This window comes from Rhododendron vialii, chromosome 12a, assembly GCF_030253575.1.
Source record: "Rhododendron vialii isolate Sample 1 chromosome 12a, ASM3025357v1".
In the NCBI taxonomy this organism is placed as follows: Eukaryota; Viridiplantae; Streptophyta; class Magnoliopsida; order Ericales; family Ericaceae; genus Rhododendron; species Rhododendron vialii.
In genome coordinates, this window is record NC_080568.1 from 27,624,927 (window position 1) to 27,650,594 (window position 25,668).

Genomic DNA, 25,668 nt, shown 5'->3' on the forward strand with positions numbered 1-25,668 from the left:
CATACACACTCAGTAAATGAAAGTTGAAGAGTGATTTTATTATTCATTAATTATTATCCACTTTTGTGTGGTAGTGTCCCTAAATTGTCCCTGAATTTAAACTGTGTGCAGGGGTTATTTAGACTTTTCATCTAATTAGAATTTATTTTCTCAATTAATACAGTATTTTTTTGTTGTGTCCTCTCTTTCCATTACCAAAATTAAAGTTGTGTCATTTGCAGATCAAAAAATAATACTCCCTCCGTCCCTAAATAAGTGTCCGGCGCGCAAAACTAGACCTTAAAAAAGATGCATTTGTTTCGTTAAAAAAATTAATTTTTTTTCACAAATCAATAGATAGCAATGAGTTCTATTAGATTGTGAAAAAAAATTAAATTTTTTAATAGAAAATATGCATGTTTTGTAAAGCCTAGTTTTGCGCGCCGGACACTTATTTAGGGACGGAGGGAGTAAGTACTTTTGCTAAAAGCATATAATTTTTAAAATATGTTTTACTAATTTAAAAAACTAATTAAGATCTTTAATCAACAAATTTTTCTGATCACTTCCTCAACAAAAATTTCTTTCAGTAACTGTGTTCATTTTGGGATTTTGGATTCGGGATTCTCTTTCTGTGCACTGTCCCCAATAAATTTTCTCTCAATTACTGTATTACTCTCATTTCTTTATTTCTCTCTCCACTTATTACCCAAAATTCCAAAACGAACAAGTCGTCCTACGTCTACTAGACTACTAGTGCTAATTAACTAATCGCCACTGCTGGCTAGGTGGTAATTCCTTGCTTCCGCTGCAGTTTTCCCTCAAAAGCAGTTTCAAAATGCACCTTTGCTTGCCTCCCCCACCACTGTTCATCAGCCCAAACATCTCTATCAAGACAACTTCTCTTTCTTCGACCTTTTTAACAGTTTTCCCTGCTTGGACATAATTGAAAAGTTCATAACAACATTTTCAGCATTGGAATCAAACAATATGTGGAGTATTCCACGAAACAAAGAAGGTATGTTCGTCCGCATACAACTTATAAGTACGTGCTGCCGAGCACCCCCTGCAAAGTGGATTCAATCTCGGCAATCGACGGCTCGGATCTTAAACGGGCAACGGACGATTCAAAATTGTATGCGCACAAATTCAATCTGAGCCATCTGTGCCGAGATGAATGGCTGGATCGGCCGCTCGGCACCCGCTCTGCTGGGGGTGCTCGGCAGCATCGCCCTGTCCATTTAGTCTATTTTTCGAGCATTATCTTCGATTCTTCCTCTTGAGATCACAAGGGTACAAGTATAGCTCCTGAATATGCAGCAAAATTATTAGGCAAATCGTCCTTGCATATGCTTCAGGAAAATGTACTCTTTTTTTTTCCCGCTCTGCATAAAAATTTCATTTTGTCAAGGATAAGTAAAATGATGGTGGAAATTTTGGATACGTTTTGAGTACTTTTTTTTTTTCTCCGGCAAATATAATTGCATCCATTAGGAAGATACAAAATGAAATCAGTACAATTTTCCTTCGACAATTTCACTTCCCTTTTGGTTTCTCTCCACAAATCCAGCTAAAATTCAAACTAGAAGGAACATTCGTGCATGCCCATATTGATTATTTCTCTCTCTCTCTCTCTCTCTCTCTCTCTCTGGGTAAGTCATGTTTATTTTCTCTCTCTGTTATCAGATAAGAAGGGATATAGTTGGTTTCAGCGGCAGTTTTTCCAGCAAAATGGCTCCTCATGATTATGACTTCTCTTATGAGATCGAGTTCTCGACGGCAATAGCTGCTGCTGCATTTGTTATCCATTCAGTTGAAGAGGCCGACTTGGAATCCGAAAACAAGTTGAGAGATGGCACCAGAGCATCCATGGGCAGGGTAAAGACTAGAAAAGATGACCCGTCTATGCCGCCGGAATCCAGACAAATTTCCAGCAAGGAAGCAGAAGGTGCTGGTAAAATTTACCTTGTTTTTGGATATATAAATACTTGTGCATATGGCACCGTTATATGGAAATGGATTTTTATACACTCTCCTTTATTAGCTCACTTCTAACATACAAAGGGCATTTTTGTCTTTTTCATGCGAATAAAAGACAAAAAAGAGTGCGAAAGAGGATATAAAAGGAGAGTGTACTAAAAATCAATTCCCATTATATATAGTTTCACTATGTTATAGGCTCCTTTAGCAGGGGAATGCTATAAAAGATGGGAGTACAAGAAAAGAAAAAAAAAAATCTTTTCTTAGTAGTAATTGATTACACACACGCAAAAATAAGAGGTCTTACGTTCAAATCTTTACCAAGGCGAGGATGCGATGCCGAGAGAACCCGCAAGATGGGCGGGTTCTAATCAATTAGAAAGAACAACAAGACGAAGTCCGGATGCCAAGACCGATGCGTGGGAGAAATCTGCCATGGCTAAGCTTGTAAAACGGTACAAATTTATAGCTTGAGTTATTTCATTTCAGCTATATTTGGAATCCCACAAAATTTGATCCAGATTCAACATCCTCTCATGTGATGATTATCCTTATTTTGACATAAAATGAGACTACTACCACGGTTCCATTCGATCATCCTTGCCGTTAGTTTTATAAGCCTCGATGTGCTTGTTGTCCATGATACAAATGAGGTTAATCGGGTATCTGCAAAAAACTTCGTCGAGCTATATTTGTCCGAAATGAAGGGGTAGAGTCTGACCGTTGATTTTTCTCGTGACGAATATGTGCTTCGTTCAGGCATGTACCAATATCCAATCGGCCTAGATTTTTGAATGAATGACAGAAAAACGAGGCCTATAAAATAAATGGCTTTGGATTATCAAATGAAATTGTGATCATTCTTATTTTGCGTCACACGATAACCACATGCATGAGAAATCTATCAAATGAGAAATCTGAATTCGCACACGTACACACACATGTCCACGATACATATAGCGTAATGTCGATACTGTCACTGTGAAATGTTTTGGCCAAATTCTATTCCAGGCATGAGAAGGTGAACTCTAGCATCATTGCTTGGGAGAAGGAGAAGAAGATGAAAGCCAAAGTAGACATGGAAAGGCAAAAGGTACTCTATATGTCATTTTTGAACTGTTTGGCTTTGGTTTCTCTCTGACCATATGAAGGGCAAAGAAACAGGGTAAAGTAACACAAAGAAAAAATTACATATATCAGCAACCAAAACTGAAAGGTTGCTTTTGTATAGATGAAATGCTAATAAAACTGCGAAAAATGCAGAGGGAACTGGAGCAGAGAAAGGCAATAAATCTGCTACATTATCAGAACGAAACGGCAAGGATAGATCACATTGCAAGAGGGGCGCGAGCGCAGTCAGAAGACAAGAGGAGAAAGGAAGAGTCTCAGGTGAGAGAGAGAGCAAAGAAGAGGATTAGATCCAAAGGAAAGGTTCCTTTTGGTAGATGTTTCTGTTTTTGAAGATGGAACCCTCCAACATTTTACACTTTACAAGCCAAAGGAATATGCACACATTATTATTCTTTCTTCCGCCCAAGACTTGGATCGATCAAGTATATAACACTACTTGTTTGCATACACACACAAACACGCAAAGTCATTCACATTGAATGTGGAATCCACACACAGTATGACCGCGTGTTTAGCGATTGACCATGCGTTGTCAATTATCCTCACCACAAATATTACTAAGGAGCAAGGACCAAGGTTCTGAACACCATACAGGCTGAAGTATCGATTTTTCCTGCTGGTAAGGTACGTACTGATACCAGGGCGATACCGGGTGTCGTTTCAGATTCGTCACTCTTGGTGTTATTTTTCAACATCAAAGAACTTTAATACAACAATATTCACATTTGTTAAAAAGATAAATAAATTTAAAAGTAGTCCGGCACACACTGGTATTGGAGGAGAAAAATAAAATGTAAGAGAATGCTATCCGGTATTGACCGGTACCATCCAATATCAACGGTTACTGACTGTTATTTGAGCCTAAAAGAAATTAGAGGTACCGTGTAAGATACCATATCTAAATTTCGGTACGTATCAGCACTTACAATGCGGAATTCAAAACCTAGCTGAGGACACAAAAGACGCACATAAATGCGAGCAAACGCTTTCACACGTACCCACAACACCCCTACTTGTTGTGAGCGTGTGAAAGTGTTTGTACACATTTATGTGCGTCTCTAGCTAACAGTGTTGTTTCTCAAATCTCAGCATCTCAACCAACAAGAGGACTCAAAATCCACCTGGGTTTGCGTTAGCGGGCCTTTTCGGCTAGTTGACGGGCCGGGCTTCAGTCGACAAGTTTAAGTCTAGACATAGTCCATGGACTAGGCCCAAAAGGGTTTTTTTTTCAAGCCCAACTATTTTTTTTTTATCGGCAAAAATATTTTATTAATGAGGGAAAGGAAAAAGGGTTTCCAACCAAAAGTTGGAAGATACAGTCTGATGAACAAAGCTCAAACACCCAAAAGGGACAAAATCCAAAACACCTTAGGGCCTAACTGTTATTATTATTATTATTTTTTAAGTTTCTAACTTACACATGTGACATATATGGGATCGACCTAAGTTTAGTTTGCCGATGAAAAAAATAAAGATTAAATTTTTTCGACCGGCGGTGAAAAACTTTATTTTTCCACACCACCTTTTTTGGTTTTGCCGTGTGTTTATTGTTAATCTAAACCGTTCATTTCGTAAATCCCACGTAGTAGTGTATCCATGCAAAAAATAAACTTGATCGGATATCGATAGGAATATCAAAAATTGAATTTTTCTTTGTAAAATGAACAATTTATCTTTATTATTATTGACAGAAATCAGATCGTCCATTTTATAAATCAAAATTCAAAATTTTGATATATCTATCGACTTCTGATCAAGCTATTTTTTTGCTTGCCAATACTTTATTGCGGGTCTTAAAATATGAATGATTCAGATCACAAGAATAGACACTCGATGAGGCCCATAATGGGGGGTGGTGGAGAAGTAAGGTTTTACACCATGAGTATCCAATTTATTCCTAAAAAAAAAGAGGAACTGGTTTAGTTTTGGGTACACGACAAACACATTGACGTACTTAGAGCCCGTTTCAGAACTCAAAATAGATACTTATTTTTTAAGAAGGCAATTTTAAACTTAAAAATATGTATTTACGCAAATAATTTTTCTAGCAATATGGATCTTGTTTAATAGATCTCATTGAGATCTTTTGAACGGTACAAAAAAAAAATCAAAACAATATTTTTCATTTACGTTATTTTTGAGTTTGAAAATTTGAAATAAGTACTTATTCCCTCCGTCCTTTTTTAAGTGTCCAACTTCATAACTCCAACTTATTAAAAAGGCGTCATCATTATACCTTTCACATTAATTTTTACCTCCATTTTCACTCTATAGAGATATCATCATTACACTTTTAATTACTAACTTTTCAAAATGAAATATACTTTTATGGATAAAATGAGAAATGGACCAATTTTTATCCACTAACGTTACAAAATGGATACTTATTAAGAGACAGTCCAAAATGAATACTGGAGTTTAAAAAAGGGATGGATGAAGTACTTTTCAAGAACGTGTTTTGGAACGGGGCCTTATTAATTGGTTGCTTGTACTATGATTTTTTTTCAACTTTGACATATGTTTTTATACTTTTTTTGACTCCTCTCGTCGAAACAAAATATGATGGAAGAATTAGATCCAAATCTTGTAAAGATTAAAAGAAAGCAACCAAAAAGACCGTGTTAAAAAGCCCCCGAAAAGTTATACCAAACTCACTGCAGTTGGCACGACAATTATTCCTGCACGACAATATCCCATGGAAGAGGTGTGGGGTTCAAGTCATATCCAACCTCCTCCCTGAGAAATTTTTCAGTGCCGAGCGGATATCACGTGGTGTCCGCTCGGTGCATCCGATGTCTATTTCAATTTTGGATGGCTCAAATTTGGAGAGAGAAAAATGAGAGAAAGAGTGGAGATGAGAGGAGAGAGAGTGTTTCAATCTGAACTGTCCAATATACTTTTGGACGGCTCGAATATGCCCGCTTGGTCACCACGTCAGTAGGGTAATATGTTACCAGCCGACACTAAAAATATCTCCCTCCCCCTCAACACTAACTTCTAAACCACTAACTCCCACCACCTAAGAGTGCGTAGATTCTCCTGCTGTATGACAAAAATAAATACTACCTTTGTCCGTATTTGTTGTTGCATTTTTGAAATTTGTGCCATTTTTTTATTACTGAATAATAAAATTAATTGAAATTTATCAAATAATATCCACATTACATATTTTTTGAGATCCATATTAAAAAAAATATGCAATAAAAAATGACAAAAATTTCCAAAAAGGACTAACAAATGGGGGAAGGGAGTAGTTCTAGTTTGGTTTGGGTTTTGAAAAAGTTTTTAAAGTGTAATGAGTGGAAAAAGATAAATAGAGAAAATTTATTGCAAATCATGCGCAAAATTTTTGAGTATCTCAAACGAACAAGTATTTGTAATCATAGATTAATTGATCGCCAAATATCTACGCGTCAAATGGCGATGCAGCCAACCATCTCAAACTCACAGCTGGCATTACAAGAACAGATGGATCTGATCGAGGGGCTTGTCGGGTTACAAATTTGGACATTTCCGGGCAGCTATTGTCATTGAAAAGCCGAATGATTGGGAGTTTGGACCCTATTTGTTCGGTTTGGATTTTGAGAGAAATTTTAAAATATAATGAGTGGAGAAAAATAGATAGAGAAAATTTGTTAGGGACCGTGCGCAAGAGTTTTGAGTACCCCAAACGAATATCTAAAAAGGGCGTAATGGTCCAAATGTGTTTTTTATTGTCACTAACTTCAACCCTAATATCAATTTGTTTCCTAATCCAAATGCTTAGGAAGAAAGGATTTCTAAGGTGGTACATTTAATGAGGAAGAAAATGGCGGTTCTGACCTTGGAAACATTAGCCGCAAGAGGTTGGTCGAATGGGAGCGTGATGATAAGCACACATGTGAAACTCACATGTTCAACTTTTATCGCCAAATAAAATTTTCTAAGGTCGGTGGAGGTTTTTGCAGCTATTAAATTCAAAACTCCGAAAATGATCGAGATGCGTATAATCTGATTCGGACAGCCAAATAAAATAAAATTTATATTTCTAGAACCATTATAGGAGGAAAAGTGAAAGTGAAGGGTAAATATAAGATCATAGTTATATGAATCATACTGGTTTATAGTTTGTGGAATGTGTCCGATGCTTTGGCTCGACTAATTTTGAATGCACTTTAGTTTCGTTTAATAGATACTAGTGATTTATTTTGAATGTGTCCTTCTCCCTAGGGTTTTCACCACTCTAATGCGGCAACGGAAAGGGAGAGTTTTACTCTTGATGGGTGTGTTTTTCTTTCCCATAAATGATGGTCTCTTTTCTCGCTTTCAATAATCCCTCTTTTCCGGTGAGGATCTTTCCTCTCTTGATTTCAGATTTGAGAATTTCTTTCAAAATTAATGGGGAACACCGTTGTTTATCCCAACACAAATCCGATTAAGAAAAAAAAAAATCAGCCGACCGAGGACATTATTTGTCGTGGATTGTGAAAGCTATTGCTGGGGCGAGCTTGTTCGTTTTGGGGCTTTAAAACCCCTGCGCACGGTTATTAATACATTTTCTCTATCTATCTTTTTTCACTCAAACCTCTTTCAAAACCCAAAACGATCAAGCCCGATCACCCAAAAGCCCTTGAATTATGCTGCAAGAATCATTTTTGTCTTTTGTCTCTTCAAATTGGTTACCAAAAATAGAACCCATCTTTTTTCTTCCCTGGAGATCATAGTTCATGGATATGGTGGAATATTAAGTCCTTCTCATGTGGCGATCTCTCATGTAAATTTTTAAGCAAGTCAAAACTGGTGTACATCCCGATATGTCCGTCATCAGCAAAAAAAAGTTAGGTTGTTTAACTAATGTATTCATTTGAAATAGGCTTGTCAATGGGCCGGATCCGATCCGGATCCGACAGATCCGGATCCGATAAGACACAATCCGATCCGGATCCGATAAGACTCAAATCCGATAGTGGTAATCCGGATCCGAATCCGAAAAATCCGGATCCGATCCGAAAATCCGAATCCGATCCGGAAACTTTTTTTACTTCAAAAATTTTAGCAAAAAAAAATATTTTTTTCAAAAAAATACAATTTTTTTTTTCAAAAAAAAATTCTTTTCCGAAAAAAAATTTAAAAAATTTAATAAAAATAAAAATACAACTTCTTAAACATTTTTTTTTTCAAAATAAAAATTTTACTATTTTTTTAAAAAAAATGAAGTTCGGATTCGGATTGATAACGGATTTAATCCGATCCGATCCGGATCCGATCCGGATCCGTATTGAATTACCGGATCCGGATTATCGGATTATCGGATCGATGTTATCGGATTCGGATCCGGATCCGGATCGGATTTTTCGAATCGGATCCGGATCGAATCCGGTCCATTGACAGGCCTAATTTGAAAGAACCATATTTATCTTTGAGAAAGATTATGACCATTCATTGCCCCTAAAATAAATATGCTTCATTAATCGTGTCTTCATCTACGTGTGATTAGTCTGATTTTTTTTGGATAAATGACTTACACATCGAGGTCTACAAAATAATTAAGCAACTCGGTTAATCAAATGGGAGTTTAGTGGGTCATACTTTGCGTCGTATGAGGATTCACACAGGAAAATTTTAGATGGAGGAGAGATCGATAAGCAAGAGAATATCATATTGACAATTAGCTCTCCAACACTGTCTTATGCCCAAAAATCTAAGACCTTATTCGTTTGAGAGACTCAAAATTCTTGGGCACGGTCTCCAATTTTTTTATCTATCTCTCTGCTCGTTATTTTAAAAAACCTCCCTCAAAACCTCCAAATAAACAACACTAGAATGTCTAGAATTAAATTTCAAAGAATATGTATCTAGATACCAAGGTGTAAATTTCAGTTATATGAATCACAACCAAAGTGAATTTGGCCTGTATACTTTATAACCTTTTCCACCCTTTAATAAAAGAATATGTGGAAAAAACTGTCCTAGGAAGAAGACAAGATGACATAAAATTAATGCTACTTAATATAGGTAGTTAGATACATGCATATAGTGGCCAGTAGGCAGCCCGGCCCATATTAAGTCCGATCTGTTGATAGGATTGCTCTCAACACAATTAACCAGGATTCAATAAGAAAGTAAATATTTTTTCTGAATTTCTAAGTTTCGGCGTGGATGACTTTCCTTGAACTGGACCGGCCGGAGGAGGAATTAGTTGAGATGAATATTATAAACTGACTCGGACACCCGACGATTGAACCGAAAAAAAAGAAAAAAAGAAAAGGATACAGATATAAGTGGGCACTAGAACTAGAAGCTACGGAGCCAAAACATATCCAATTTCCCTATATCAAGCCTTCTTGCCACCACATGTTTTGTGACAAATATCTTTCAAACCAAGTGTGACATCCAAGAGGGGACCATATATAGGTCCATAAGACACAAATATAAGAGAGAGAGAGAGAGAGAGAGAGAGAGAGAGAGAGAGAGAGAGAGAGAGAGAGAATCCAGAGATAGTACTCAAGCTCATGTGTGAGAGAGAGAGAGAGAGAGAGAGAGAGAGAGAGAGAGAGAGAGGAGTCAAATTAAGGGAGCATATAAAGTATATGATGAGTGAGTGTATGGTGCCTAATTGGAAAGAGAGGCACCAAAGACAAGAGCAAGTAGTAGTAGTAGTTGAAGGAGGAGGGGGGAACAGATCCTCTCACGTGCAGTACTCCCAGTCCCAGATTCAGCCACACCACTATCAAAATACTACTGTCCCCATAATGTACGCTCAACCTCCTCCCAACTCTCTCTCTCTCTCTCTCTCTCTCTCTCTCTCAAAGGCCATGAGGCTTTCCTCCTATTGACAATACTTCAATTTTCATATGAAGAAGTGCTTCAATAGTGTTTTACTTAAGGGGTTACAAACCATCATTCTTTAATTTTCTGCTTAACTGCTCTTGTTGTTTACCAATTTTTTACCAAAGGGATTGGATCATTGGATGTCTGGATGGTCCAATTTCCATATTTGTATGTCCATGTGTCGGACCCATTTCAATGATCGGAAACTGTTCACTTTTTAAAACTCGGCAGTTACAGTGACAACAATCGTGTCAGAGATCACTTCCGTCGAATATCAATCGACATATGTTCGTGGCATATTTATCTTGAGAGAAACGAGTTTTGATTCAGTGTGTCTGCGTATTTATTTCAAAGATAAATGTTGCTTTAAACTCGTACTCATCGGTAAGCGATCGAATCGTAGAAATTATTTTAAGCACGATTGATGTTCTCGATGACTTTTACAAAGAGGAAACGATTTACTCATTATTAGTGATATAGATGTTCAATATTAATTTCATACGAGGAATGCTCTTGACTCTGAAAACTACTTGAAACTCAGGCCCAATTACGAAGTTGCAGAGCTAACATGGCAAAATGGCCAACTAGCTATGAATGGGCTAAGTTCCAGTGGGCTCCTTCCCACCGGCCCAACAAAGCCCACATGGAATCGGGCCGGCGACACACTGGAGTCCGTTGTCCACCAAGCTACATGGCCCAACCAAAACTTATATCCACCACTGCCCAAACATGATCATAATCCGGCGAACGTGAGCTCGGTCGTCGGATCCACCATCGTAAAACGGGCCGAAACATTGGGCCGAATGCACGTTGGCCCGAAACGGGTGCGGTCCGAAACCGATCAATGTGGTGGAAGTTTTGGCAGTAGTATTCAAGAGGAGAGGAGCGCTTGTGCTGCTGCTAGTGCAACATTTTGCAAAGAAAATGATGCAACCATGGTGACATGGGCCTCTTTCGAGTCCCCCCGGAACCTGAAGACCAAAACGACGGATGAGGATTCGGCTGGTGATCTTGATGGATCGGTAAATATGGCTTATGTTTCGGTTTACTGGATTATGAAAATGTCATGAAAAGGAAAATGTCATGATAAAATGTTGTGACTATACATGTATAGGTTGTGACGACCGTAAAATGTCATTGTGATGATCGGACTTTTCTATCGAAAGTGACGAAAAAGTAACCTTTTCGAAACTGTACCAAACAATCGATAGTTCGAATCTCAAGAGGTGGACCGATTATTAATCCAATCCTCGCTCCTCTCGGTTCATACCCAAGCATTCAGGCTTCAAGACTTGGCTAGGATAAAAGTTGAAAACTTTGGACACTCTGATCATAGGAGAAAAATTAAGAACAACTAATTGACAAATAGGTTGGAGTATCGATCACACGCACGCGTGCACAATTATTTTTTCAGACGAAATTCTTTGCGAAGCCAAAGCTAGTCGTTTAACGTACAAAATTGAGGTCACTTCCGAATATCGAATCTCGCGTTCTTCATCTATTGTCATGAGAATCCTAGGATCTTCCCTTTGAATTTTGACTTGTGATTGTCAATCATTTGTCGTACACAGGAAAATCTGGAGGATCAAGAAAGGGAAACAACAAGAGGGGAAACAGGCAGGTCCCACTCCACACGGCGAATCCGAGCTGCTGCTGTTCACAATCAGTCAGAGAGGGTAAGTAGCAGCATTTCGAAAGATTTTTCCCAAAGAGAAACTGTTTTGAACTACTATAGCATTGTTTGATTGATACTGTAATATCATTCCGAGTGATCGAAGATTCGTATTGGTGCAGAGACGTAGAGACCGGATCAATCAGAAAATGAGAGCTCTGCAGAAGCTGGTGCCAAATGCAAGTAAGGTGAGACGCATGCGTTGTTTCTTTTGTTGCGTAACACAAGAGAAACGAGATATATGTGGTTCATCAGTACTCTTACGTTCACAACAGAAAAGATGAACAAAATCACTATGCAACAATTAAGATTTTGATGCTCTGCTCCCTCACACAGCCTCCCTTCCAATGCTCTTTATGTCACGACGCTCAGGGTCGCCGAAAGGAACCTTGTACAATAATTCTTAGAGTACTGTAAAACACAAGACAGCTCACAACAGTAAGGGTGAGCCAGCGATAAAAAGCATTCTGTTTTACATTTCGGACCTTGATACCGTATGCATATATTATGCAAACCCCAACTGATATTGATCCATTCAAAATGGTACAAAAAGACAAATAATTACACTTGACACGAGAGATCACAAGATATACATGGTTCGGCAGTGTTTTCATCTCCACAACATTAAAGAAGACGAATATAATCATTAAATGATGATATAAATTTCAAAGCCCAACTGTCTCACACAGCCTCCCATGTCATGCTTTCTCCGTTTACAACGCTCAAGGACCCGGCAATCTGACAGTACAGTAAAACACAAGATACCTCGCAACAGTAAAGAGGTGAAAACGATAAATCCCCTGGATTTAACTCTTCTCATGTTTATTGAATTTGCAGACTGATAAAGCCTCAATGCTAGATGAGGTGATAGAGTACTTAAAGCAACTCCAAGCACAAGTTCATCTAATGAGCAGTGCAACAAGAAACAACATGCCCCAAATGATGACGCCGGCAGCTCTGGGGTTGCATCACCAGCAGCAGATTCAGATGTCACTCCTAGCTCGTATGGGCATGGGGATGGGTGTTGGTCTTGGCATGGGAATTGGAATGGGGCCCACATTTCTTCCCCCTCCTCATCCCTTTGTGGTGCCTCCCATGATTCCAAACCACAATCTGTCACAAGCAACAACAGATACTGCAGCTGTTAGAAGTTCAGTTGCCTTCAACAATCCATATTGCACTTTCCTAGGACAGGTATGTGAATTTTTATTTTTTATTTTTTTTTGCAGCTAGCTGAAGGGTTAGGGATTCTGCGTCCCCAAGTAAACATAGAAGTATCCGTGTGCTTGTCCTATTGTCCATCACACCACATGAAAATTTAAAATACGCGAGTCATGAGATACGATCGTACAACCAGAAATGCATTAGACAGGGAGACAGAGCACTTCTTGCCATCTTGGGGATAGATGATCATTGTTAAAAATATCTCTATTCCAAATTTCTGATGTACTTTCAGCTGCACAATACCAAGGCAAGAATAGTGTCGATGTACTTTCAGTTGGGGAAAATTTCAAAGTACAACAATACCAAGGCAAGAATAGTGTTGTTGAGAGTATATTAGGAGTGCCGAGTTCTCATGCATAGACCTTCGCAAGTAGAAATGAAAGTTATTTCTTTGTTGAAATTGCTTCTAGGCAAGCCCATGCATGATATGGTAATAAACACTTCAGGTAATAGAAGATGGAGGAATATACATCTCTTCCACAACGCACGATAAGCCGTAAGATTTTGGTTGAGATTTTAAGATTTTGGTGGCAATCTCAACATACGAGGGTCTCGAGACACGATCATGTTGCTACTTGCAAGGGATTCATTAGAATTGAATAATATTCATACATCGTTCTCCATAACTAGACATGGGAGCCATTCGTTCTTTGATGAATTGTTTCCACTGCAGCCTATTAATATGGACCTCTACAACAAGATGGCAGCAATCTACCAGCAACAAGTCAATCATAGCTCACTACAAACAAGCAGCCCTTTTCCATCAACACATGTTCAAGGGGGAAAGGAACACCTTACATGATCAATTGAATGGAAGCAATTAATCTAAAACTGAATTATTTATGTTGGCTCATTGATCCAAAATGTAAATAGCTGGGATGATTTTTGTATGTTTAAGTGGTTATTGTTGAGTTTAATTTTCGAATTAAGATACTATATCTCTTTTAGTATGGCTTTATGCATTTTTCATACTTATACACGGAGAAATAGATGAAGGGGTCAGCATGGGTGGTTTTAAACGTTACGCGGTCTCCGTGAGAAAAAGTGATAGTTGAGGGGGTCTCCGTGTAATTTTCACCATACAAAAATACGCAAACCTATTCAACTTTTTATCTCAAAAACTTAATTCAAAACTGACACCAAACAAGGTGAATAATGTTTGATAGGCCATTTATAAGGAAAAAATAACAATCTCTATAAATAGAGCAATTAGTCAGTGTTTATGCCTTATTTTTGTTTTTATGTTCAATAAAATAAAACACTAAACATTCAGAACCCGTGTCAAATTCATGTCGTTCCGAGTTTTGCACAAAAACAACTTTCAACACCTGAAAACAAAGCACTTCCTAAAAAGCGTTATGTGTTTGTATCAAACTTTTTCGACACAATTAGCTGAATGATATTTCTGTATGGGTTTTCGGGGTTTCTGTTTAAAGTTTGAAAATTATATGGAACACTTCCATTCCTAATCGGCTCTCCAACACATGATTGGCTCTTGTGAACCAACAAAACAAAGAAGAATGGAAAAAATACCCTGAATAGGACATTTGGTCCAAAATAAACAAGGTGTCTAATGACCCTACAATGAACTAAACCAAAACATGTATAGGCATACCTGTGCCTATGTCTCAAATTGAATAGACACACCAAACAACATCAAAACATCTAAAATCGCACACTGAACAAGACCATATCTTCATCTAATGCTCTAATTGAAACATTCGAGATTTGAAAAAAAAAACTCACAGTTTTGATGCATAGTTGGTATTCAGAAACAATAAGTCTAGGGATAGAGAATTCGACTACAGAATTAGGAACAGCAGAATATGGATGAACAAACTTTTTACATGATTTGTTGGTGAATCATAAATTCTAACAAATACAAGTATACAAAAAATGAATGATCACATGGAGACCATGATGATTTAAATATACTGGCAAAAACAAACAAGTCTTATTTTCTGTTGATACTAGATTAGCCTTAAAATGTCCATGCAAGCTCCTAAATAACAACTAATAACCAATTCATGATACGATTACCGACATTCTCAACACATTAATTATGACAGCAACCGGTGCACGTGGGAATCCTGATAAGAACAAACAAAGTCAGAGATTCAAGTTTGATAGAGACACTTCTCTTATGTGCAGCCAAGCAAGTTTTTGGAGGTCAATTCTCAACCAAAACAATGCCAGTCCATGAGCAATGGCCAGAGTATCTAAAATAGAAGTCGCCTTATCTTTGCATTGCTTAAGGGGACCATGAAAGCCCTTAAGTGTGAAAGCCTACTCTACTGTACACACACAAATGTTGAAAACCAAATCACTACCCATAAGTGAGAAAACCTCACGGGTGCTATGAACTCTTATGGCCAATTGGGTAACTGTTATCTGCCCTAGCATTGTGACACGGGTTTGAGATATGAAATCAGACTCTTCACGTAAACTATTTCCCATTTCATGCTATAAATGGGAGCCTTGTTACTGGATATTAACAAGATTTTGCTGAGACATATATCGTGTTACATCTCAAAATATAAAAGTTAGTTTGGAAAGACATTGCCAAAAGGGAAATGATGTAAACATCAATTGGTTGAAGAAAATTCTCATGACTAGGGAAAACCAATCCTTTTTCCTGAAGGTTGTACCCTCAAAATTCTGATTCTATTTGTTTTCAAAGGAAATACTGAAAGCCACAATGGAGATTTTGGGTTTAACTGTTTAAGAAATAAGAGTTTTCACAAGCTTCTTAGATGTAATTGCCAATTGTTTGATAAAGTGGTGCAAATTTAAGACTGTTGAAGCACTCTCAAGAACTTAAGGACACTTAACTATTGAATTTATAAATTCTTTGGCTAATATCAGTCATCTTGTGATGAGCACTATTCCTTTTTTTTTCCCCCGGCAAAAGTGACTATTGTTAGACTAGTTAGATTAGCACCTTACAGGAGTTGAACTCTTGACCTCCTTACTCCTTACTCCAAGCACCAAAGTGCACCCCTGATGCCGTTGGACCAAAGGCCTCTTGGCAAGGATTATTCCTTTGTAACATTTGATGGTGATTTGCACCCTAAAGGTTAGGTAATTTGCACAAAAAGAATTCAGAAACCCATGTGATTGGTGGTTGTCAATCTCTAGTTACTTATTGGTGTGATGAGAAAGATGGGAAAAAAGGGGAGGGGGCAGCAGACCTTTCACAAGTGTTAGGTGTTCCCTATATGCAAGATCTTGTCCCCTAAGATGTTCAATGAGTTAATCCCAAGGGGACAGCACCAAGTTCTCTTCACATTTCCTCAAATTGAATATATTCTATGATTATTACAAGCTACGTGACAAAGAGCGGCAGCAATAATGACTAGGTTCAAATCGGGAGTTCGACTTCTCCTAACTTTTCTATCTCCAAACATATATTGTATGATGTTCTTGCTTTTCCTCCAAGAAAATAAAAAGGACATGTCCTATGAATTTCCTTATAAGTACTTACATAATAGTTTCTTTGCCAAAGTAGAGATGTGTCCTCGTTGTTTATATCGACCAACCTTCTTTATCAGTAAAAAGAGACACTAATAACTTTTCAGACACAAACAAAAATAAAAACGAAAACAAAAAGAACTCACTCAAAGCACAAACTGTCCACGTATAGTAGCGTTTGGAAGAGGTAGCAGCTCAATGGAACTACCTCCATTTTTCTTGAAGAGAGACTGATTCTCATAATTCAAACCACGTTACAAAGGAAGGTACTACTCTGTCACCGAGCAAGATTACAACCTCTTGTCCAACTATTAGGTGCATGGTCTGCTATGACTTATGTCCCATTACATCAAAGAGAGACATCATTAAATGAATAGTGTTACAATCTGAGACATTAGTTTGTGGATACAACAGTTCCTGTGGAATTAACCAGCGGACCAGGCAAACCACACGGGATGCTGTTGTCATAACTCAATAGGACCATTGGCTTGGGACATCTTGTAGTGATTTTTGTGGGTTCCAAATGAAGCACCAGTCCCACTTGATTCTAGAATAACCAGCTATATATGATTAGAATGGAAATTCCATAACTTTTCAGATCTATGCTACCTGGAACACAGATCGTACTGGTACGAAGAACGGGAACGGGAACGCGATACATGACATGCCTAAATTGTGGTATGCATTAGAAAAAGAATTCTTCCAAGCAGTAAACATATAATAAAACAAACTATAATGTAATAAAACAAACTACTGTATAAATTAATATGGTTAGTTTTTTTTTTTTTTTTTGGGGGGGGGGGGGGGGGGGGGGGGGAATTGGGCATCTCTGTGGATCGCTAAATTTACTGTTTTGGAGCGAAGGTGTACCATGTTGTCAACCGTGTATCTCAAGTCATAATTCGCTAGGGTGTTAGCCTTACCTGGTAATGCAGTTTTAGATTACTATTTGATAGGTTTATTTTATGAGTACAGAGGTGACTCGACTATCAGACCACTTAGCTCATGCCTAAGGTTCATCAGGAACCTCTTTAGAAAAGGCCCCGATTTCCCAATGACCTGATAAAACGTGCCAGATTTCTTCAGTAACGAATGTGTTCCCAGCAATGAAGTTGTGTTTGGACCATCTTTCCTTCTTTGTCACAGGCTGGATGCATTCAAATGAATAGGGCATTTTCCCAGTAATGAAGTTATGTTTGGACCATTTTTCCTTCTTTGTCACAGGCTGGATACATTCAAATGAATAGGGCATTTTTGTAGCGACTTTCTCATATCTAAACTTCTCTCTTCTTTCCCTACCAACTCACTTACCCGGGAACATAAGTATGAGAGAGAGAAAGAGAGAGAGAGACAGAGGCTCCACGATGAAGCTGGGGCCGTTGGGCAGGGAGACAAGAGGGCTAGAAGAAGAGAACAGAGAGAAAATTTTCTGTTTTTTTTAAGAGAGATAACATTTATGATCATTTCTGTTTGGATTGAGGGCTTCAGAAGGGAAGTCCAGGATTTGGACGGAAAAATGTACTGTGTTTGGATTACTATTAAGGAGCCCACTAAAGAAATGTGTTTCCTTGGGTTACATTTATGTTGTCAAATTTTGCACACTGAAGAGAAAGGTTCTTCAGCATTGCTATCTGGTAATGCAAAAAAGCCTCTTCTGTTGGCCGGGTTACATCTGAAGTTGAATAACAAACTACAGAGAACTAGACTCGGAGTTGGTTGCAACAATAGTTGAAGATTACGTCTACACGCAAAACGTGGGATTATACAATACCATCGTGGGATCTCTCATCCTTAAAATCACGTCTCGTTAGCAGTTAGTAGTCCCACCAATCAAACAAGGGAAATCCTGTTTCCTTTCAACTACTTATTTGAAGCCTAAAATCCGAATGCCCATTCTTTTAAAAGTAACTCATCCACTAGCAAATGTTGTCGGTTACATTCTCAATATATTTACTCAGATCCACAGGTTGTCTTCAAATTTTGGAGTTCCAATTCAACGAAACCCAAAAATCTCCTAAGATCTCCATGCCCATATGCACACTTTGAGTGCTTGTATCATAACTGTTACTTGCCACTATATAGACACTCCTCGCATTCCGTTCTGTGGAAAAGTAACTCACACTTTGGCTGCAAAGAATTCTGTGGAAAATTCAGGAAGTTTTATTGCAGAAAGCTTCAACAATTCCCAGTTCCCAGCACACTCGCATTCCGTTCCGATATAATTGATTAAGTTCCAAACTTTTTTGTCATTTTGTGAATTATTATTTCTCTGAATTACTATATAGACACTCCTCTATATCAATGTTCTAAAAAGCGCTCGGCGCTAGGCGGGCGGCCGACCACCTTCAAGCTTCGAGACCTATTAATCGGCCATTAATCACCTTTTAGCAATTAGTCGGTTTTTTTTTTTTTTTAAATATTCTACAACCTCCCTACCATCAATAATCACAATTTTTCTAGTTGATGTGATATATCTTCTCTACCATCAATACTTACTAGTTACTACACGTCTACCGGTCTACACGGCTATGGCCTACACCAAACGGTCCAAACCATAAATTTACAATACTACACTACTCTGCTACTCAGACTCAAGTGTTAAATTTTGTAAAAAAAAATACTACTCACTACAGAGAGGGGGGGATCAAGAAATTACAGAGAGAGAGAGAGAGAGAGAGAGAGAGAGAGAGAGATTACAAAGAGAGAGGGGGATCAAGAGAGAAGGATCGAGAGTTACAGCAGTCAACAATGAGGCGCAGTGGCGGTGAATGGTGATGAAAGGCGTCGGCGATGACCAGCGTCGGCGATGACCAGCGTCGGCGATGACCGGTGTCGGTGATGAGAGGCGATCGTCGATGTACTGGCGTCGGCAGTAGGCGACGACTGGGTTTCTTCCCAGACCCAGATCGATGAGAGGCTGATCGAATGAGAGCCCTAACACAGTAATTCGAAGCCCTAAATAACCTGGTATGAGTATAACAGTTACCCCCTTCGTTTTCTAAAAATTCAGATTTACCTTGCCTAATCGCCCATTAGCCAATTAATCGCCCATGAATCGATTAATCGCCTATCGCTGCCTACACGCCAACCAATTAAGCGGCGATTAATCGTTGCCAAAGTCCGATTAATCTTCTAGCCGCCTAATTCAACCTTTTAGCCATTAATCTCATTGGTCAGCCCAAATTTTCAATTAATCGCCCATTAATCGGCAATTAATCCCGCCTTTTAGAACACTGCTCTATATCTCTCGCTTTCAACCCAATCTATAATACTCGTTATTCGGGATATGAACTATGAAAAATGTGTCAAAGACCAAGAAGTGAGTTGTTTATGCCAGGCAGTCTTCTTACGGCTAGATCCAATCTCCTAGTCCCTGCGGAAAGGAAAAATAATTTCATGCTCTTCCTTTCGGGAAGGGAGGATTGGCGAAATCCTATTGATTGCAGTAGTGATGAGAAGAGAGTTCTGTGAGGACAGGAGAAGTGATGGGAAGACAGTTCTGTGAGGAGAGGGGAAGGGAAGGGAATGAAAGAGACAAACACTCACTCTCCCTTTGTTCCTTTCAGAGGTGAAGCAAACGCTCAAATTTCTGGACCTCTCTCCTCTCCTAAAGCCTCCACGCACTTACTGTTTCCTTGTTTTTTTTTTTTTTTTTTTGTAACACTTGCTATTTCTCCCTTGAAAAGTATCTAAACAGAATGAATAGTCATCTTTCCTCACTATGTCCTTCGCTACCCCCCAAAAACTCTCGATCCAAAATTAGTCTTACGCTACGTTTCATGTTGACCTCTGAATTACACTAGTAAAAGTATCACTACAAAGAAAGCATAACACTTCCAAAATCTACATGAACTTGTGTCCGCGCAAGGTATAACCATGCGGCACAAGCCAATATATTGAGTGAACGTAATGCATAGAAAGTTCCTTATGAAGCTTTAGGTCACATTATACGAGTTCTACTACACAACACAATTAGACTATCATATCCATGCCGAACAAGGATGTATATTAACAACACTCCAAAGTACAGGGAAAAAAAAACTATCTCAATTGCTGTATGATCTTATGTTTGCACAATATACTTACCATATTACCCTTGTTTTTTGGTTTCTTGAACATCATACTGTATGCCTCTCACCAACAATAAGAATCATCAGAAAATAAAGAGACAGCAGAAAGAACACAACTGAGAAGAACAGCACAAAAGGCCTACGTCTCATTGCATAATCTCAATCATCTACCAATCGTTACATACATAAGTTCTGTATTGTCGTGGAAACAAACTAACCTTAAGCAACTCTGTATACATTAGTTGTTGCCGAGGATTTGGTATCCTGGAGCGAGATCACAGTTTCAAAAGCATCGACCAAAGCCCTGACCTTACTCTTCCTGTTCTGGACAAGTTTGCTTGCTGTTTCTTCTATCACATTGTTAAATAAGTTCTGACCCCATTTCTTTCCTTCTACATCCTGGTGTTTGAGGACAACTTCCATTGGTTCAGTTTTAGAACCACTTAAGTCATCAACTGCAACTACTTCTTTCAAGCTCCTCAGTTCAGAATCGGCTTTTCCATTTTGGTTCTCACACAAGACTCTTCTTTGCTTGAATCTGAGTTTCCTTGGACTAGTGGTCTTAGAAAGGACATCATCTGCCTTGCCCCTCCTGAAATTGATCTTCTCAAGCGAGCCAACTTTATCGTCCAAGCTAACTATCCCAACCCTTTTAGTCTTGATAGAGCCTCCGGAGAAAGGCTCACTTTTGTCACTTTTCACAGTCTTGGGTATAGGAGAAGATGGTGGAGTCTTGTGATTGCCAATTTGAGTACGTCTCAAACCGTTCTTATAAGTAGAGAGAGGAGATGATGAAGATGGACATGTGGCATGACCACCATTTCGGCTATCTCTCAATTGCTTGTTCTCAAAAGATGGGGGTGACCTAGAACTATGTATCCCATTCCGATCACATTCAAACTTTTTGTCCTCAAAGGATGGATATAGGGACTGAGAGAAGCGAGTGGCATCAATAACATTTTCTGTTGGGTTCTGCAGCTTCCTTTCAATGACATACAACGTCTTTTCTGGAATATTTTGGTCAATTGTTTTTTTGCAATCAGCTTTTCTACCATTATCTTGCACACGAGACACGTTTTTCAGGTCCTTATCATTTCCAGATTTTGCACTGAATTCTCTTTTGATAGACGGTCTGAAAGAAAGAGAAACAGCCGGTGGCGCAAAATCTTCTTTCTTTCTAGATTTGGGCAGCTTCATTTCCTTGCTTGCGTTGAAATGACTCTTCCCTCCATTTCTTGAACCTCCCACTGGACTCTCTTGGAGAACTCCAACTGCTTTGCTCATACTGATATGATCGTATCGTCTACTGCTTATATTTGCCAGTGTTGAGGAAGAAGATGGCTTTATTTCCACAGGTTTTGGCCTTAGATCAGCAATATGTTCTGCACAAATATCCATTATGTTTCCAGGCAATGAGAACCGTTTCGAAGAAACAGCAACCTTCTTGGCTGATACTTGAGCTTCTTTCTTTATGACTTGGTGGTGTTTTTTATTCGTTAGGCTTTTAGAATCAGGTAAAGCCTTTGGCTTGATTTGCAGTTTATTTTTTCTCTCCTCTAGGTTTACATCTTTGACCTGATCTTGGCCATCGCCTGATCTTTCTGTAATTTGTCTTGGTATGGGACTCCTTGCCTTTTTCTCGAGGCTGTCTTCTACCCCGTACTTGCAAAAATCATGGCAAGAACCCAAAGAAGCCCTGAGATAACGTGGTAGGATCTTCAATCCTTCTTTTGAAATAAGCAAGTTTCCAGTGGAGTTCCTCCTTGTATGATTACTTTTGACCTCAATTTTCTCTGGGTTTGCAGGGATTGCAATTTTCTCCTCAGCCATTAAAATGATATACCTGAGTACCGAATGAAATGAACAACTAGCAAATCTGCAGAAATCAAAATCTCTATATGAGAGAGAGAGAGAGAGAGAGAGAGAGAGGTGCACCAACAAAATCATTTTATCCTGCGGTACGCACTTACCAAAAGTTTTCTTATATTAAGGTGCAGTGCTATGGTACCTCTGAACATTCACAAGGTTGTCTTCCTGCAAGAATTAACATACAAACAACAATGCAATGAAGCTTGTCAACTCCACAAAAACCATGTAAAAAGCATAGTCTCAAAATCAGAGGAAACTAGAATACATTGTGATGGGTGTTTGAATGCACTTTATTTTCATTCATTTGACAAGAGGCTTTGAAACCATGGTGTCTATGACAGAACTGAAATGTACATTTTGTGTTTGACACCTGGAGAATTCACACAAGATGTACTTCCCCCAACATTTGGTTTTCAGTTACCATCATCATAGGATTCATGTCAGTCTCTCAGAGTCCCAACTTTGGTGTTCAAATGCTATGGAAACCAAGGAGAGGAAAATAACAAAAACAGTAGAAACTAGCCCAATTTCCTTGATAATACATCCAAACAATCTGTATGTGCTACAAACAAAATTTGTGTTTGAGGACCAAAAAGTTGCATTACCTTAGATAAAGTACTCGGTTTCAAATTTTTAGAGCTTATACTTTCAAGCCCTCTTGGAAAGGAAAGTACAACTACAAGTTCACTGAATCCTATTCTAATGATAAAGGGGTAAAAGGATTAAAAAAAAATGCACACTTTGTCATTAGCATGTAGTTCATCACTCATCAGTTTGAAGTTCTTCCTCCATCTGGCTTCTTGCTTAAAAACCCACCAAAAAGATGTTGGGATTTTGCAGTAGTGAGCCAAAATCAATATTCTATAAGAAAGTGATTCATAACCACTACGAATAAATGACAATGAAAAGTAACTCAAAAAGGGGATACGCAAGACTTGCGTGGTTCAGCAAATTCCTGCCTACATCCACGGGAGAGAAACCGGTTCTTTACTATATGACAATACTCGGCACAAGAAACACACCCAAAATGTACCTAAAGAGACGATCCCTCCGTCACCCCAAAATGAAAGGGTGATCTCGTACCAACCATATTATTTCCACCATAAGAATTAAAGTCTTGTGATTTTGTCTCTCTATTGTCCAGCCTCAAACTCAAATCCTACATAGCCATTGTAGATGAATATACAAACATGATTTTTAAGAGCAATTAATTCCAAAATCATCGTTGTCAAAGAAGAGATTTCCAAGTGTGAAACATTCAAACATCTAATTCCAAACCAAAGTCCAAGATTTTCAATTCAAATCTTATAAATGTTATGTTCCATGCTTTCGAGTATATCCTTTGACAATGAGTATTATCAGGCAAACTTCAACAAAAGGAATTCTTCAAAGAAATAATGCGATCACATTCTGAATTGAGCTATTTCTTCCAAGGTCAGTTGTAATTGATAGTTTTTTACAGGCTATCTATTGAAGAAACCAAATGATACTATTCTCTCATTTTGGAGAAAAGACTGTCATGTTTTTACCTTTTAGGCTTTTACAAATGAAGAAGATCAGCCCCGTTCAAAATGTGCAAGATAAACTAGGAGAATAAATATCAATGGTCTTTTATGAGACCTTAACCATTTGTACAACATCAAAATCTGTATGCATTTTCTTCCGTGGATTCCTGAACTAGAAGAACAAAATACGTCCACGGTCAAAACCAACACAAGTTGACTAAATCCAATTCGATACAAGATAATGTCAATCAAATATACAATCTTTTGGTCTGGAGTTTGACTCCCTCATGTGTACTATCAATTCCAATGTTGGGTGACTCCACACGGGACATTGTCCGGGCTTTAAATGGGCCCCCACTAAAGAAGGGTGCAATAGGCCCCCCAGATTGATCGGACCATTGGGTCGGGTAGCAAGTTATGAAAACATATTATTTTTTATTCATTCAATTCAAGAATGCCAAATGAAACATACGGATATAGGCAAATCAAACGAAACCTCTAAAAGAATCAATCACGGAATCTATGATAGCATCTAATCAAATGCAAAATGCAGCATGTAGGTTAGTATCCGGCTCCAATGGGGCTCCCGCAAGTGGACGGTGAGATTGGGCTCCTAGGATTAATCGAGGTGCAGGCCCGGAAAACTGTGTTTAACAACAAAAAAAACTATGGAGAAAAATCCGAAAAATCCACACCCAATGGATGCAAGAGGGAACGTGCATTTTCGGATCCCAGCAACAGAGATATAGCACCACAACGTTTATATGACAAATATGAATATGATGAACACTCGGAAATCATTCGAATGAAGAAACCCAATTGGCATTGACTAAACCATCAAATTCTAAACATTCCATAAATTCAATATATGCAAGAAAAAGCACAATTTTGGCTAAAAAAGCAACCAGGAGAAGGTTGCTATTGAGAAAATGAATATCAACCCAATTGGCATTGAGTAATGATGAGAGAGACGTGATCATAAACATGGGGAGAATTTGGGTTTAAGGTCATACCCATTGCTTGATGTTGATCCCATGGGGAAAAGCCAAAGGAAAGATGCCACAAAAATGTCTGGTGGAGACACGAAGTTTAGGTTCAAGAAATCCAGGGAGGGGCAGGAATGGCGTGCTTTAGGTGCAATTTTGAAGAAAATGTGCCCTTATTGTTGAGATTTTCTTGTGACACGCCGGAGATGGATGTGTGTGTGTGCGCGTGTGAGAGAGAGAGAGAGAGGCAGAGGCAGAGGCAGGGCCGTCCAAGAATAATGATCCTTCTTCGTTAGAATAACTCCTGTGATTCGTCGAGAAACTTTCTTGGGAGTCAGTTCATGTCCAAATTTGTTAGGGGCCAGTTTGGTTCAATTTACTTTATATTATTTTCGGGTCATGTGGAATCCACCTTGATGATTCGAATTATTCAGCCATGAGAAAAATCGTCTTGACCCGAGTTGTATTAATTCATGGTAACCCCTGTACATTTCTAATTTCCCTCGTGGAGATAAATCCAAAAGTCGTATATTTTCTAGGAAAAATATTCATTAATAAAGAACGAAATAAGTTATTATTTTTGAATATCGTTACTTCATTCCAAACTCTATTTTAATTAAGTTGAACTATATAGATAAAATTAACCATGATATAATGGTTAGGAAATTGGAAGACTTTGTAGTGAAATGTAGCAATAACATTGGTTTTGCAAAAAGACAAATAGAGTATACTAAAGGGAAAATCTAATTGAATGAAAATGCAAAAAGAAAAGTTGAGGTAAAAATAAATACATGCTATATACAACTATCAAACTGCTCCTAAAAAATTAGTTCTATCAATCAAACCTCTCTCTAGACACCCCCTCCCCCTTCTACTACTACTCTCTCTCTCTCTCTCTCTCTCTCTCTCTCTCTCTCTTGCGGCTCTCTCTTTTCCTTTGTCCCGTTTTGGCTAGTCTTACACCAGTCGGG

General features: G+C 38.4%; 3 protein-coding genes across 6 annotated transcripts; 2 read left to right on the plus strand and 1 right to left on the minus strand.

Moving 5' to 3' along the window:
* Positions 1-858: 858 nt before the first annotated feature.
* Positions 859-3,435, plus strand: LOC131311038 (remorin). Of its 2 annotated transcripts, none has more exons than XM_058338352.1 (5): positions 859-997; positions 1,666-1,933; positions 2,285-2,414; positions 2,971-3,052; positions 3,223-3,435. In XM_058338352.1, the coding sequence occupies exons 2-5, from the start codon at positions 1,711-1,713 to the stop codon at positions 3,418-3,420; spliced, it is 633 nt and encodes a 210-aa protein (XP_058194335.1). In that variant the 5' UTR covers positions 859-997; positions 1,666-1,710; the 3' UTR covers positions 3,421-3,435. The 2 variants fall into 2 exon arrangements, with proteins under 2 accessions (XP_058194335.1, XP_058194337.1); XM_058338354.1 differs by having other exon boundaries at positions 1,666-1,927.
* Positions 3,436-9,518: 6,083 nt separating this feature from the next.
* On the plus strand, positions 9,519-13,732 carry LOC131310989 (transcription factor PIF7-like). The gene is made up of 6 exons (XM_058338290.1): positions 9,519-9,823; positions 10,442-10,922; positions 11,472-11,576; positions 11,695-11,760; positions 12,410-12,766; positions 13,470-13,732. Exons 1-6 carry the CDS (start codon positions 9,582-9,584, stop codon positions 13,596-13,598), a joined length of 1,380 nt encoding a protein of 459 aa, XP_058194273.1. The 5' UTR covers positions 9,519-9,581; the 3' UTR covers positions 13,599-13,732.
* Positions 11,796-25,003, minus strand: LOC131310988 (uncharacterized). Of its 3 annotated transcripts, none has more exons than XM_058338288.1 (5): positions 24,725-25,003; positions 23,240-23,365; positions 22,308-22,371; positions 20,556-22,213; positions 11,796-12,685 (listed from the first exon to the last, which is right to left on the minus strand). In XM_058338288.1, exon 4 carries the CDS (start codon positions 22,165-22,167, stop codon positions 20,557-20,559), a length of 1,611 nt encoding a protein of 536 aa, XP_058194271.1. In that variant the 5' UTR covers positions 22,168-22,213; positions 22,308-22,371; positions 23,240-23,365; positions 24,725-25,003; the 3' UTR covers positions 11,796-12,685; position 20,556. The 3 variants fall into 3 exon arrangements, with proteins under 3 accessions (XP_058194271.1, XP_058194272.1, XP_058194270.1); XM_058338289.1 differs by having other exon boundaries at positions 23,229-23,365; XM_058338287.1 differs by lacking the exon at positions 23,240-23,365.
* Positions 25,004-25,668: the final 665 nt, after the last annotated feature.

Excerpts from the sequence above, each read along its gene's own strand:
- LOC131310988 (XM_058338287.1), bottom strand. The coding sequence starts at position 22,167 with ATGGCTGAGGAGAAAATTGCAATCCCTGCAAACCCAGAGAAAATTGAG.
- LOC131311038 (XM_058338352.1), top strand. The coding sequence starts at position 1,711 with ATGGCTCCTCATGATTATGACTTCTCTTATGAGATCGAGTTCTCGACG. Across the intron at positions 1,934-2,284 it reads CAAGGAAGCAGAAGGTGCTG|GCGAGGATGCGATGCCGAGA; the intron begins GTAAAATTTACC and ends ATCTTTACCAAG. Across the intron at positions 3,053-3,222 it reads TAGACATGGAAAGGCAAAAG|AGGGAACTGGAGCAGAGAAA; the intron begins GTACTCTATATG and ends CGAAAAATGCAG.
- LOC131310989 (XM_058338290.1), top strand. The coding sequence starts at position 9,582 with ATGTGTGAGAGAGAGAGAGAGAGAGAGAGAGAGAGAGAGAGAGAGAGA. Across the intron at positions 10,923-11,471 it reads CTGGTGATCTTGATGGATCG|GAAAATCTGGAGGATCAAGA; the intron begins GTAAATATGGCT and ends TGTCGTACACAG. Across the intron at positions 11,761-12,409 it reads TGGTGCCAAATGCAAGTAAG|ACTGATAAAGCCTCAATGCT; the intron begins GTGAGACGCATG and ends TTGAATTTGCAG.